The sequence below is a fragment of the Limanda limanda genome, chromosome 6 (genome assembly GCF_963576545.1).
Source record: "Limanda limanda chromosome 6, fLimLim1.1, whole genome shotgun sequence".
NCBI classification, from domain to species: Eukaryota; Metazoa; Chordata; class Actinopteri; order Pleuronectiformes; family Pleuronectidae; genus Limanda; species Limanda limanda.
Genome location: NC_083641.1, coordinates 28,020,629 through 28,035,705, shown reverse-complemented (window position 1 = coordinate 28,035,705; position 15,077 = coordinate 28,020,629). Strand labels below are relative to the sequence as shown.

At 43.1% G+C, this 15,077-nt stretch overlaps 1 protein-coding gene across 3 annotated transcripts; it reads left to right on the top strand.

Moving 5' to 3' along the window:
- The first annotated feature begins 824 nt into the window (after positions 1-824).
- On the top strand, positions 825-14,855 carry zc3h4 (zinc finger CCCH-type containing 4). 3 transcript variants are annotated; one of them, XM_061072939.1, is made up of 14 exons: positions 825-1,108; positions 5,296-5,611; positions 5,738-5,845; positions 6,173-6,374; positions 6,904-7,076; positions 7,542-7,638; positions 7,767-7,894; positions 7,986-8,099; positions 8,429-8,540; positions 8,766-8,875; positions 9,259-9,713; positions 9,934-10,256; positions 10,383-10,631; positions 10,914-14,855. In XM_061072939.1, exons 1-14 carry the CDS (start codon positions 1,029-1,031, stop codon positions 12,602-12,604), a joined length of 4,158 nt encoding a protein of 1,385 aa, XP_060928922.1. In that variant the 5' UTR covers positions 825-1,028; the 3' UTR covers positions 12,605-14,855. The 3 variants fall into 3 exon arrangements, with proteins under 3 accessions (XP_060928922.1, XP_060928921.1, XP_060928923.1); XM_061072938.1 differs by having other exon boundaries at positions 7,542-7,650; XM_061072940.1 differs by lacking the exons at positions 825-1,108; positions 5,296-5,611; positions 5,738-5,845; positions 6,173-6,374 and having other exon boundaries at positions 6,999-7,076; positions 7,506-7,650.
- Positions 14,856-15,077: the final 222 nt, after the last annotated feature.

Here is a 15,077-nt window from a genome sequence, read left to right as displayed (position 1 = left end):
TGTCCCAACGTGTTATGGAGATTGAGGACGACAGACAGACTCTTTGTTAAAACAGTTGGTCTGTGGCCATCTGAGCACACAGAAATAATGATGGCTGAAATTAAATAATGCACATTTAGACTACAATGTGTTATACAAAGTGGTATAATAGCCAGATTTTTGTTTTAGTTGGGACTGTGTAAGATATTTAGAATTACTTTTTTTTATTTGTAGCACTAGTTGTGTAACTGTTTGGAATTAGCTTTTTGTCGAGCTTTAGGGAATCTACTCACAGAGAGCCTGTGCATGATGCATTTCAGAATACCCCCCCCCCCCCCAATAGGTTATTCCTATCAAAATGCTTTGCGTGACAAATACTTTACATGTTGGATATTATTCAATACACCTACTTTATCTATCTATAAGAGTTTATGCTCGATGTGAATTTACTTTATTATTAAACAATATGGTAAGCATGTGCACTTTACACTATGATTTCACATGGAATTTATGCCTCAACGTAAACTCTGTTGAATTTGCTCAGTTCACCTTTTAGAGTAGAACAGATCACATGCACATGATTTGACATCAAATGGAATCCGAGCCTCTGTTAGATCAGTGTATTGTGTCGAGCGTCTAACTTATTAAACTGTAATTATTGAAAAGGTCCGTTAGGCTGCTGCGAGTCAAACTCGGGGGCTTGTTTACACCAAGTGACTTTCTCATTCGGCTGTTTCCGTGAGCCGCGCACACACACGTTACCCGTCTGATGTCACCCTCGGAGGAAAACGCCCCCTTTCTCCTTGGAGAAGACTAGCCGCCATTTTACGTTCACCAGTCGTCATTTCACCTCGCTACAGTAGGACGGAGAGCGTCAGGACTCACTTTCATCATATTTCTATGACAACTGTAGTGGAGAGAATTTGCCTACAATGAACTGAAACTCTTCCTGAAATCAAACTCCAGTAGAATCCTAGTGAAGTGACGCATAAGCCAGTGATTTCAAGTGTCGAGTTGTAATTTTTTGCACCTCAATGTAGCTAGAGGAAATGGCTGTGGAAAGCATGACTGTGCATCCAAACTCCCCAACTACCAACCACGAACACAACAGTCTCCTGACTGACGAAAGGTCGAGTAATTCTACAATCATATTGAAATGAAATTATTTATTTGTCCTGTGCTTTTACACAAAAAGCCCGGAGTTTCTTTTTCCTTTTTTTCTGTCAGAGGGATTAAATCCACCTTTTCTTGGAAAACGAGTGCAGAGGTAAAGAACGCCATGTTGACACGACCAGGCCAGCTGGGAGGCCACATAGCACCGGGGACACGTTGTCCCCCGGCTTCTTATTACTGTCCACAAGCCTCGGTCAAGCGAGACAACGTGACCAGAGACAGAAAGACAAGAACCCGCCGAGCGCTCCGCCGCCATTCTTCACCTCCACGATTAGAAAAAGCTTCGGTTGAAAACGAGCCCACATTTAAAAAAGACCCATCGACTCACTGAGCGCGGGTCCACCCGGGCTGTTTGTGCGGGGACGGGAACGCACGTCCCGCAGGTCCCACGCAGGACAAGCGGTTGTTTTTATTGCTAACGCGGGCCTACTCCTCGGCTAACCTAGCTACATTAGCTCTTAAGCTAGTTCGAGAGTGAGGGTGGCTAAGCTAATGGCTAATGGTTCGTGTGAATGGTAATCGGGTAATTAACCGCGTTCCCACTCAATGCATCATCCCAGTAATATAGCGTTTATAACGGCATCAGACCAGTACGGGTAATGGGAACTAGCTGGTACGTTAGAACCCATTCGGTAATTCGGTGGTGACGCTATTACGAAATAACTTGGCTCAATGGCGTCCACCTATTTAAAATGTGTACTCGCCATCTTTTTACCTTAATAATACTCGTATTGAAACTTATTTAGCTCCCGAATGTTTTTACATTGATGGAGTTTCTTCCCCTAAACTCTTAAATGTTTCTCTAATTTAATAATATTTGACTTTCTAGAGATGCCGATTAACCAGTGTTATTGTCCAGCGAGTCTCGTTTGATAATCTTCTGGACGCGTTTGTGTTGTATGTTGCTCATTTGTCTAATATATCCCCTTTTTTCTAGTCGTGCCCTCACTGACTCGTCCCAAACATCCACAAAAGTCCCCAAAAAGTGCAAAACGTCTGCAAAGCATCCCAGAAGTGTGTAACAAGTTACACACAAAGTTCCCTTTTCCACAGTGTCCCAGTTGGCAAACTTTCAGTGTGTTAACCAGTTGACCCCCACGCCCCACAGACCCCACTAGTTTCCCTTAAAGGCTAGGGATAAAAACTGTTTGAGTGTGGAGAAAACCTGTCACAGTAAGTATTCCCCATTTTAATCGTGGCCCTTTTGCGAACAGAATTGACGAAGCTATGGATTCTTCCTCTAAGTTAATAATGTACCATAATGCATGGTAAAGTTGATTGAGTCATCTGTAGAAGACGAGTGATCGTGTGCTCTGTTGAACTGTCAGATCTTCCCAGTTGTCTGTTAGTATGGTGTGGTCAGAGATGTTATGGTATTGAGAAGCGTTAATGGACTGAAACTTGTTTATCATAGTGTACATGGATGGCAGATACTGCACAGACCTGTGTTGCTCTTAGTTTTTAGCAGTTCTTTGGTTCTTGTCTTGAATGTGATCAATATTCAGAAACTCATGAAGGTGGTAACAATGATTCCCCTCTGCAAGTCTGTTTAGCAAAGGTTTATGTCTTTGGACTTTATGAACTGTCACATTGACACTGAGGTGACATGTTGATTTCTAGATGGTGCTAGAGTGCATTTGGTCTTTTCCCTAAACTGGTACATTGTTGGCAGCAGCCGATGTGTATTTAGTGTCTCGACGGGCCAGAGGCCATCAGCTTCTGTCCATAGTGAATTCAAGCTGCTCCCTATTCACCACAACCAGCTTTCATAATATGACCAAATCCCTTTGCATGAGATACACAGGGTCAGCAGAGTTCCTTGTGTCCCATAGGTCCTGATGAGAAACTGGCTTTGTATCACGTGCAGTGAATTGACTGTTGAGATGATTCACCTGAGTTTGTGTTCTTTGGATTTAAAGGTGACTGCTGGTGCAGAATAAATAACCTGTTAGAGGAGGTACAAAGTTGATAGACTTGTTTAAGCGTGTTTGATCATTTTTAAGGAAAAACACTGTATTAACAGAAATTGTTGTATTGAACACTGTGTAATCTGTATATATTTGAACCTACTTACAAAAAGAATGCTGAAATAATGGGGAAACTACTTTTGGCTTTTGTTCGAGATCAAAATATGATTAGTTGTTTGGAATGTGCCCTGTAACAAACAGCATAAAACTTTAATACATGGAGCAACTGAAGTTTTTATAATAACAATAATGAGCCTTTTCTCAAAAACTGAATGTCTGTATAACTTGGCTCTTGGTTCTGAGCTTGAGTGACTTTTACTCAGCAAAGATTTCCAGATAACTTTCTTCTTGAAGCATGTCCCTGATAGTGTTGTACTTCTAGATAAAGGCAAATACATTTTTAAGTTAACAGCTTTTAATGATGATTTGACTTGAACTCTTGAAGTTGTGTACTTGGCATCAGTTTTCATTGATGTGTTCCAGTAATGAAATAAGCTGATGACTAAATCCACTGGTTACTTCTTACTGAATCTATCTTACACGATCACAGGTTATTACGGGTGATTACTTTGCTCTCCCCAGAGGAAGCTTGCATGCTGAGGATGTGGTGTCGTGCAGTGTACACATACAGTGCAGCTGACGTTGAGCGTCAAAGCCAGTTCACTGTACCAACCACCTGTCATGTTCACATGACCCTGGCCTCTCTGCTGGGCTCCTGCAGTCTCTTCAGCCTTGGGCCTGCTTTGGGTGTGTCCCTTGATACGGAGTGATTAATACTTTGTGGCTTCATTTTTACTAAAAGTTAACTCCTGTTTTAGCTTGTGCCATAAATCGTACAGTTTTCATTCTTGAAAGTTCTGTACTTTTGGCACATGAAGCTTTTAAAAACCTCTTCCCAAACCCTACCAAGGACTTCCTGTAGCCCCCACTCGCTGCTGGAGTAGGCCATTGTCATGTGATTCAAATCAAACAGGATCTCATGGTTTGGTCAAACTGCTGCTTGGGAAGATCAGTTGACCTCTGTCTGAGGACATCAGTAGTTGATTGTCCATCCCTCACGCAGTGTCATAGAATTGTGATCCAATCAGCCATGGGCATTTTGGGTGTTTGACCTTTTGTGTGTTCGATGTGTGTTCCTCACACTGGATGGGTTATATATTCACACCATTTTGTTGTGTGTTAAATACAAACTTACATTTTCTAGTTTGCATTAAACAAACATGAGGCAGCGGCATGTGCACATACGTGTATTTTGACTGGCCAGTGGAAGTATTGACTTATTGTGTTGCAGCTTGTTTGGCTTACTTTCAGGTGGATAGGCTGGTCTGAAGTTGAAAGAATCTCTAGACTGGAGGTGTTTTTTGTTGCAGGACCATATACATTTGGCGTATCCAGAAAGTTCTGGATTCACCTGAGATACATGATGAGCACTTAGTGTTATTCCTTGGCTCCCTGTAGGCATTCTTTATGTACTCCTTTTGAAGTGATGCCTATGTAGAGTAAGGACATCTGCGAAGTTTTATCATAAATACATTTGTGACAAATACGGATTCAGTAAATACACCTGGCAGAATCAATTGCATTTACAAATATACAATTTTATGTTATGTGCACTTTATTGTGACTTCAGCAACTGTGCCAACAGTGTTAATCTTCAATACACATATATAGAGAGGTTGAGAATCAGAAACGTCCACAGAAAGTTAAATGCACCACAAGGAAATAATTTATTTATCACAGGCTTCAACCAATTTTGAACCATTAACATTATCGGCTATTATTTCACATTATTTGTTTTGCTGTTATTATATTTCCGACCTATGTGATGAATTATATGTATTATACCTCAGGAGACCACCTCACTATTACATAATATAATAATATATATTTTAAAAAACTCTTGGTTCACTCACAAAACCTGTGTTTGAAGGCTGGTAAATCATTCAGCAAAAGACAGTAGACTTGATGATGTTTTTTTGCGATCTCTACCGACCCTCTGTGCTCGTTTTCCTACCTTTTTATCCACGACCTCTGAAAACAAATCACAAAATGTTGATTTGATTTCATCCTGGTTTCTTTCATGTTTTACATATTATACAAAATGTCCTAAAACTAGAGTCGGCCACACCGAGAAGAAGAGATGTATAACAAGTCTCCATGTTCTTTTCATATGCAGGCCAGAGGATGGAGAACTGGAGGAAGGTGAGCTGGAAGATGATGGGGGAGAAGTTGAGGTAGAGGATGTAGGTGGAGGTGCATCAGCAGCAGCAGCAGCAGGAGGAGGCGTCGGAGATGGGGGTGATGAAGCAGGTGGAGGAGGTGAGGCAGGAGGGGAAGGGGCTGTGGAGAAGCCTCGGCAAAGTAAGGAGCGCCACGCCAGTAGCGAATCTGACGAAGAGCGATCGCACCGTCGCAAGAGGAAGAGGAAGAAAGAGAGGGAGCGAGAAAGGGAGAAGAGGAGGGCTAAGAAGAAGCGCAAATCCAAACACAAAGTGAGAACTCAAACCACTGAACAAAAAATAATTCCAATCCAGTTTTCCGCATGTACTTGTTTTATCTAAGAATTATATGTCGCTTACATTCTCTCAATTTCTCTGCGGTTGCTCTCTGTCTTTCAGCGTCATGCATCCTCTGATGATGACCACTCAGACTTCAGTGAGGACTCAGACTACAGTCCCAGTGAGAAGAGGAAGTACAGAGAGTACAGTCCCCAGTACCCCCCACCTGTAAGTCAAATGAGCAAACATTGTCCATACTAACATTAAAATCCTGCCAATTTTATCTACATCCAATAATGGAGTATTCCAAAGGTCTACATCAGACCGAAAAGTATTTAAACATTCTTGATTTGTGAAAGTGAAATCACATTACATTTAATTTAGCTGACGCTTTTATCCAAAGCAACTTACAATAAGTGAATTCAACCCAGAGGGTACAAACCCAGAACAACAAGAATCAAGACAGTACAATTTCTTCAAAAATAAATCAAAACTACGATGTGCTATAAGTAAGTGCCATTTAAATGATCACCTAATATGTGTAACTTTCTCAAGACTCATGGAGGATACAGTGGCCCAAAGAAGGGCAGCTACATGAAGATGGAAAAGCCGACCTACGGCGGCTACGAGGAATATGAAGAAGAGAACTATGAGGGAGAGGAAGAAGAGGAAATAGGGGAAGAAGGCTATGACGACTTCACGAAGGAACTCAACCAGTACCGCAAGGCTAAGGAAGGAGGAGGTGGTCGCGGACGAGGTGGGTCCATGATTGTCTGGTTAAACCTTTGGAATTTAATATTAGACCTGTTGTGCCACAGATTAAGCCCAATGCTAAATATTTTTGCTGATTTGCTCAAATGAGATTCGATTCATTACTCATTGACACTGAATACAACTGATAAAAGTAGAATACTTCAGACCTTAGACCACATCATAGACCAGATGGGGTGATGTCCACTTTGTTTTTGTAGTCTAGATTTATATAAATCTGACCTTTTATTTTTGTGTCACCTTATACTTTGGAAGTATTTAATATGTTTAAGAAAAGGTTACTAGGTTTCATTGACCTTCAGGAAAAGTAAACAAGGTTTGTGCCACTATGTGACAAAAGCGTAGCAATGTAGTCATTACCACGTGCTTGCTTATCTTTAATTCTGATCTGTTGTTAGACAAGGAGCTTATTTGTTTAAATTTCAATCCAAATTCAATAGATACATTACTGACAGTCTCTTGACTCTGTAACTCACTCTTGTTTAATTTCTCTCTTTGTCTGCGTGTCTCTGCAGGGGGCAGAGGTCGTATGAGAGGCCTGAGAGGCCGTGGAGGAATGAGGGGAGGAAGGAGGGGTAGAGGAGGAGGAGGAGGAGGAGGCGGCAGCAGAGGAAGAGGAGGAGGAGGACGAGGTGTAAAGATGGGAGGAGACAATGATGAAGGAGATGGCTATGGAGAAGAGATGGAGGTGAGGTTTTGAACTCAGACTGACTCAAGTTTATTTACTTTGGTCACAATCCTGGGAACAATTTGTTCCTTTGTTTTGTTTGCTGTATTATATTTATTTACACAGTTGTTAAAATACATTTCACATGTTATCAGAGATAAACAAATACCAGCACTCACTGTTTAGCACAGACACAAAAATCCTGCTGTTGGTCATTATAAGAAAAGTAAAAATCCTATTAATCGATTCATAGGTCAAATAGTTTGGGTGTCTCTTTGTACTATTTCTGTGTTCTAGTTTCCCAAAACAAACCAAACCAAGAGTATAATTTTTTACTTTAGGCAAAGGATCGATCTAAACAGTTTTATACCGGCTACCGTAGTTTCACAGAACCTTAATTCTTGCTTGAATGATATTTGGAATTTACAAAATAAATTGCTTTTTATCAAGAATCAAAGCAGTGGCACCTTTCAACTGTCCTCACAGTACGGAGAAGATGATTATGACAACACGGGGGAGGAAGACTATGATGACTACTCAAAAGAATTCAATCCGTACAAGAAGTCCAAAGACAGAGGCAGAGGTGGGTTTCCAGGTATTTGTGTGTGTGGTTTTTCATCTGTCTTCTCCAGCTGTAATAATGATCCACAGGGTGTCTTTCAAACCTGTGTCTGACAGTGTTAAATTTCTACTCTCTACTTCCTGCACCAGGTAAACTAGGCCGTGGGCGAGGCAGAGGTAAAGGAGGACGGGGAATGATCAGAGGAGGAAAAGGTCGAAACAGAGGGAGAGGGAGAGGTGACATGGGGAATGATGAAGACAATGACATGGACAATGGGGTAAGGTTTCTATAGTTGTTATTCAGCCCAAATTGACTGGATATTGAATCAGAAACAGATGGCATGTAATTTTTGGTTTGTATATTTTCAGGATGGATTTGGAGGTGATGGTCCTGGATTAGGAAGGAGGAATCTGAATGACAAACACCAGGATAAGAAAGGAAAGGCCATCTGCAAGTACTACATTGAGGGGAGATGCACCTGGGTAAGATCACATTCATGTTTGCTATTTCGACTCAGAAAGTTGTACGTTGACAGAATCATATCTTGTGATTTTAGTTCGGTGGCAACTTATAATATTTATCATATTCTTACTACATTTGTTTTATTTTCATACCTGATACCTCAAATCCTCGGGCTGTGCAATGCTGATAAACTATATTGATGATGTTGTTACCATCAGTAGCACTTGGAACACCATAACACCATAATATATTTAATAATGCGCAAAATATCTGAAATATTGTTTGTTTATTTGAACCTTCTGGTCTCTAGGTGTGTCCTTTTAATCATGTCCTTTTTTTTAACCCTCAGGGGGACCACTGCAACTTCAGCCATGACATAGAACTGCCGAAGAAGAAGGAGCTGTGCAAGTTCTACATTACTGGATTCTGTGCTCGAGCTGACCACTGCCCTTACATGCATGATATCCTTCACAGAGAGACTACTAGCACAAGGAAATCTTGGTACATTGTTGAGTGCTTGTGAGTTCGGTCAAAGGGAAATTGTCTCTGAATAGAGGTGATTAAACAGCCAAGCTGGCTAAATTTTTATCAGACTGAAGTTACATTATTCAGATTTTACTTAATTGAAAGCATGAAAGGTTTTGCAGAATATTTGTGCAAGTATTTCTCCTTGACTCCCATCCTACGTGAATTCCCCTGCAAGTTGTTCCACACCACAGGTAACTGTGTCAATGGCGACGAGTGTATGTTTTCACATGATGCCCTCAGTGACGACACTCAGGAGCTGCTTAATAAGGTAAGATCTAGGGCCTTATCGTTAAGTTGCATTCACAAAACACGTCATATAACATGTCTTGGTTTCTTGTCTTTATCTAGACCGTCACCTGGCAAACAAATTAGAAAATACAAAAGATATTTTAATTAAACCCAGAAAACATAGGACCCTCTAACCCTGCAGGTTATTTGTTTCACCATTTTCTGTACTATTTAAAATTTAGTTTATAAAGTTTATTTGTTCAAGTTATTCAGTGTTTAAAGTACAATGAAAACAGCCTTTGTGTTTATACAATTTAAAAAGTTATTTATTGAGCAGAAACCTTGTGTGTTTTAATTAATACTTTTTCTTAAATACAATTCAGAAACATTTATCAGTGGATTCTTTGTCACCTTCTTTTTCAGATGCTGGCAGAGGATGCCGAGGCAGGAGCTGAGGATGAGAAGGAGGTAGAGGAACTCAAGAAGCAAGGAATCAATCCTCTCCCCAAACCCCCTCCTGGAGTGGGCCTCCTCCCCACACCTCCTCGGCCTGTTCCCCTAGACTCAAACACAGGGCCTGGGGATTTTTCTGGGCCACCACCCGGAGACTTTGGGTGTCCTCCTGGACCTAACCAAGGACCCCCAGGACCACTACCGGGACAAGGGCCTATCCCTATGCCCAATCCCTGTGCTGGTCCCCCTGTCCTTTGCCCTGATGGAAATCCTTTCCAAGGCATGCCCATGAATCCTAACATCCCTCCGCCCCACATGGGCCCCCCACCCCCCTGTTCTGGAGGTGGTGGAGGGAAGAAAATCCCCTCATTGTTCGATCTTAAAGTTCAGCCGACGGCACAGCTGGCTCACAAACTGGCTGTCAGGTAAGAGATCAAAAACTAAACATTTAGAAACTGTTGTAGTACCGACCTTTATTCAAGGGTACTGTTTGTAATTATAGACCCTGTCTAGACAGACAGGACACGGACCCACATACAATATCTGCAGAGACTACAACCCTCTCAGACCCAGTAACTGTTCATTCAGCTGTGGAATTAAACAAATGTAATTATTCCTGATTCCTGGTTCTCCCTCTTTTATCAGGAGCCAGACTCCCAGTGGCAGCCAGGGTCAGACCACAGCACCTGGACCTCAAGGGGCACCTGGTACCAGCCCAATCTGCTTTCCTGCCCCTCAAGGCATGATGTCCCCTGACATGCAGAACATGGGCCCCAACCTCGGGATGAACCAAGGGCCCCCCAACATGGGCCCCGGTGGACCGCCCATGATGGGAGGATTTCCATCTGGTGACGGTCCTCCATTCGGCGGTCCTATGCCTCCAGGTCCGCCTCAGGGTGGAGGAAACTACTACCATAACTTCCTCAATCAGCAGGAGGGTATGCCAATGGAGGGAGTGATCCAAGAAGGTGTGTAATTCATAGTTATTAATTACTTTAGAGTAATTATTTTGAATGTTATTGAATATTTTTCAGGTGATGGCAGCAAATGATAAAAATGTTCTACTATTTCATACAATCTCTGTTCCTTCTCAGGTGACAACTTTCAGGGTTTCTCCGGCATGGACGAGAGAGGAGGAGGAGGGACATTTGGTAACCAGTCAGGTGGTCAAGATGGCTCCGCTAATGGAACGTCAGCCAATCAGGGAGGGATGTCTGTTCCTGACTTCCTGCCTCCAGCACAACGTGTCCTGTTTATGAGGATCCAACAGAAGCAGCAGGAAGAAGAGGAACGAGCCCGCAGAATGGCAGAGGGAGGAGCCGAGAAGAGTAGAGACGCTGAAGGTAGAGGAGAATCATCTGCTCCACCTCTGTGTAAAATATATATGTTATCTGCATTTTCATCTTTTCCCTTAATGCTTTTGTGATTTCTCTTAAGATTTTACGTTATCATAATAAAAATCTGTCTTTCATGGGTAAGACCCTGTATTAGTCTTCAGGGAAGTTGTACGATGTATAATGCCTTTAAAGATTTTGTTCAATGTTAATCAGTATTGTCTGCTGTAAATTGTTATTTTGTTTCAGACTCTCACAGTTAACACCAACACGTCTGTTATCCCTTTCTAGGTGATTCAGGGAACTGGTACTCCAGTGAGGATGAGGATGGCGGTAGTAGTGTGACCTCAATCTTGAAGACACTCCGTCAGCAGACCCAGGCTCCTCAAAAAGCTGAAGGCCCCCCGAGTGACCCCCGCCTGCAGAAGACCTCCCCTGCCCACCCTCCGGCTCGCCCAGCAGACCCCCGCTTGTTCCGGGACCCACGCCTGGCGCGTAATGCAGAGTCTTCCTCTGACTCCTCCCACTCCGTGCCAACTCCATCTGCCGCCGGACCACCTGCAGACCCCAGGTTGGCTCGACTATCTGCTGCTGCCTCAACTGGATCCACATCCCACCCACTACCAACCACTAAACCAGAGCCTCCTCTGGTCTACAAGCCCCCCCCACTTACGACCCCAGCAGTGGAAGAGGAGGAGACGGAGCGGGTTCTACGGGACAAGCCGGTACCCATTCCTCTGGACCCACTCATGGGTATGGCTCTAAGGGATCCACGCTCTCAACTACAGCAGTTCAGCCACATCAAGAAGGATATTGTTCTCCACATGCCAGCTTTTTCTAAAACCATCACTTGGTCACCTGAAGATCTCCTTCCAATCCCTATCCCCAAGCAGGACCTCCTGCCTCTCCCACCAGGCATCCCCCCTGTGTCCTCTCTGGACCCCCGTGTGTCCCGTGCTCAGCAGCAGCTCCACACATCACTTCCTCACTCACAGCCTCCTCCTGTACAGTCCCCTCCCTCCTCGGACCCACCTGCTTCCTCCTCCACCTCCTCCATCCCAGACTTTGAGCTCCTGTCTCGCATCTTGAAAACGGTCAACTCCAGCCCATCGCAGAACTCCCCTCCTCTCTTACCCACCTCTTCTACCCCGATGTCACTGCTGAGTCCAGCTCCCACCATGCCTCTTGCGCCTCCAGAGAAGCCTGCGGACCCCCGTGTGGCTCGTAAGGTCCTGTCAGACCCTCGCCTCCAGCCCCAGAAGTCAGCACTGAAGCAGCCGCCAGAACCCACACCAGCTCCTGTCTCATCTACGACTCCAGCAACAACTTCTAGCTCACCTCCACCTACCACTGCCCCCTATGATCCAAGGGTGCTTTCTGCAGGTGGGGCAGGGCGCGGTGTGGGGGCTGGGGCAGCAGGGGGAGCCAATGTGCTGAGCAACATCAGTCTGTATGACCCAAGGACTAACAAACCAGGCAGCCCTGGTACTAGCAGTGGCTCTAACAACTCTCCCAACTCAGCCAACACAGATTCCAAACCCAGTGACACCACAACGGCTAAACCCAAGTCCAAGGAGCCCCTTTTTGTTCGGAAGTCTGCGTTGGACCAACCAGAGCCAGAGAAAAGTGGAGAACAAGGGACAGATAGATACAATAGTTATAACAGGCCCCGGCCAAAGCCTGCACCCTCGCCTAACTCCACGTCCCAGGGAGCAGCCGCTGCAGCCGGTGCTGCTGCAACCGGAGGTCAGGGTGCTCCTGGAGCTGGTGCAGACCAGGGGCCTGCAGGCGTCCACAACCTACCAGTGTCCTCTCTCTATAGTGGATTGAAACAGGCAACCAAGCCTGGTGGTGGGACTGGTAGCCCTTTCGGAGGTAACAGCCCGGCGCAGCCCGACCAGGCGGCCATAGACCAGGAAAACGCCTCACTGAAAGACGTTTTCAAAGGCTTTGACCCCACAGCCTCACCGTTCTGCCAGTGACCTTTTGACCCTAAAACCATGAAAGCATCACGTGGTTGGCCTCTTTTAACATTTTGGACACTGAGTAAATTAGTGAAAAGAAGAGAAAAGCGCACTGAGGCATCTGCCTGTAAGACTGGTTGAGACAAATGTTGAACAAGCTGATGTTGTTCATCGTGTAAACACAGAAATGCTTTATCGAAGCGCGGATTCAGATTCTATAAAAGACTCTTGGGAGGGGTTTACAAGTGAATCTCTAAATCTCTATTTTAAACAAAGTTATTGATGTATAAATAAATGTATTCATCTCAATGCTTAATGAAAATAGTTATTCAGACAGTAGCAAATACACATTTATATCTCATCTCATTATTCCCTTTCCATTTCAGTTGTTCAGCTTCATTTTTTGCAAATCTTCTAATCTATGAACTGTTTGATATACGTGTCTGTATATTGGGCAGTTGAAGTTGGCCGTGCTCCTGGCAGTGTTCTTCTCAGATTTAGTTTTGTTGTTATTAACAACAGCACTGAGTCAACTCCTCAAGTCCTGTTGCTGAAACATATTGTTCGCTACATCACTGCCTTTGCATTTACTGTCCTCTTTATTCCTTTTAGAAACTTGTCAAACAGAAGCTTATATTTTGTCAGTTTGATTCACCATGTCACATTTTCTGCAGAAACACTCGCTACTAAGTACTTAAATCTATATTCTGCTTGATTTTTTTTAGTATTTATTTTTCTACTTTGCACTGTCGGTTTATGTCCTCTGAGGGTTGTATTAATATTTTTAATGTCTGTATCTCCTCCAGCTGTTCATCACGGTTTCATATCAGTTATTTAGCTCTTGCCCCAAAACAAGAAACTTTGGTGTTTAAAGGAAGTGAACCTGTGACCTTTCAGCACTGCCTCTCCACCCCACTACACCACTGTTGTCTGTTCCCTCCACCTTCAGTTACTTTTCGTATTTAATCGGTGAAATCGAAGAGTATATAGTTCATAAATATAAGCTTCTGTGGCTTTAAGGTAGCGGACATGGATATAAAATGTTGCTTCTCAGACTTCAGACGTACACATCAGCATGTACCTCCCCATCTCTGCTGGCTGACGCTCAGCCAAGTCTTCAGTGATGTCGTAGGAACATTAAACAATTTTCGGTTTTATTTTTGCTCTTTGCTGAAAAGATAATGGCGCCCAAAGGCTCCACCTGTAATAACAGAGCCTTCATGTGTTTTCATCTTGGTCAGAATAGGACACTTTGATTCGCTAATTCTAAAATCAATTAGTTTTAACTTTTCGTTGTTATAATGGAAAGAAATCCCACAGGGCGTGCTGCACATTTCTGAAAGGTTGGAGAAAAACAAGTGTTTCAGCTTCGATTTACAAGCTTTGGCTCCAGTGGTTAGTGACAATGTGACAATCACAAACTAGTCTTGGAACTAAAATCCAATGAATGCATGAATCTTGCATTCATCTGCAGGTGCTCCCTCTTCTGTCAGTCTGAACAGTTAACACAACTCGACATGTTTTCTCTCAGACTTACAGTAGAAGTGCACGCTTCATGGTGGAAATGTTCAAAGTTAGGATGAGTGATTTAATCCTAACTCCTGAACTTCCCTGACTAGTTTCTGCCTTATACCATAAACTGTTTAAGTCAGACGAGAGTGCAGCATCTGAATCAGGGTGAGGTTAAGTTCCATTTTTTGCCTGATGAGCCACAGATTTCATTGTCGGGCTTGTCTGCAAATCAAGTCACTATAGCGGAGCAGCAAGAAGATTTTGACTTCTTGAAGGAAAGGATTGTGCAGCAGCTGTCAGGATCGTCGTCGACTGTCTTGTGTAAAAATGTTGATCATTTTAATTTATTTTTTTATACTCTGGTAACTATACTTCCTCACTTATCGTTTTTGAACTGAACCGTTTTATATATCAGGATTATGAAAGTACCACTCACCTCAGTGGGATGCAGGCAACCTGCAACAGTGGGAAGAGAGGAGAATTTTTTTGTTATTTGGTTTTGACTCAAACTAACAAAATATTCACTATTGGCTCTTTCCTCCCGGCTCATCAGTGTCAGCTATAACAAGTGTGAAAGTTATCGTTGATTTGATCTTTTATTGCTTTGTTGTTTTTGTAAATTTCATGTTCCTTTTTTCTTGCAATGTAAATTTGACCAGTATCCTGTCTTTGGAGGAGTGGAGTTTTCTAACTGTACACTGTAGGTGAGGATGTCAAAGTATTTAAATAAAGTTGATATATGATCAACCAGTTATAATTATGCGTTCAGCTATTTTCTTTGCCTCAGTTTCATTTGATCAGTTTATTTCTGACATGATTTGAAAGATTGATAAACCTTTAATGAACTTGGTTTATGACCTGGAGCTATTGAGACTCTGTGGTTTCACTTTTGGAGCCGTCATATCATCCATCTTTATTTACAGTCTCTGGTTGATGCTAGTATGGCTATGAATCATGTTCATTTTATGTTTTTCTTTTA

What these genes read in the sequence shown, in the direction of transcription:
- zc3h4 (XM_061072938.1), top strand. Translation starts at nt 1,029, where the DNA reads ATGGCTGTGGAAAGCATGACTGTGCATCCAAACTCCCCAACTACCAAC. An exon ending in GTCCCCAGTACCCCCCACCT is followed by an intron (nt 5,846 to 6,172) that starts GTAAGTCAAATG and finishes AACTTTCTCAAG; the next exon opens with ACTCATGGAGGATACAGTGG. An exon ending in GCTATGGAGAAGAGATGGAG is followed by an intron (nt 7,077 to 7,541) that starts GTGAGGTTTTGA and finishes CTGTCCTCACAG; the next exon opens with TACGGAGAAGATGATTATGA.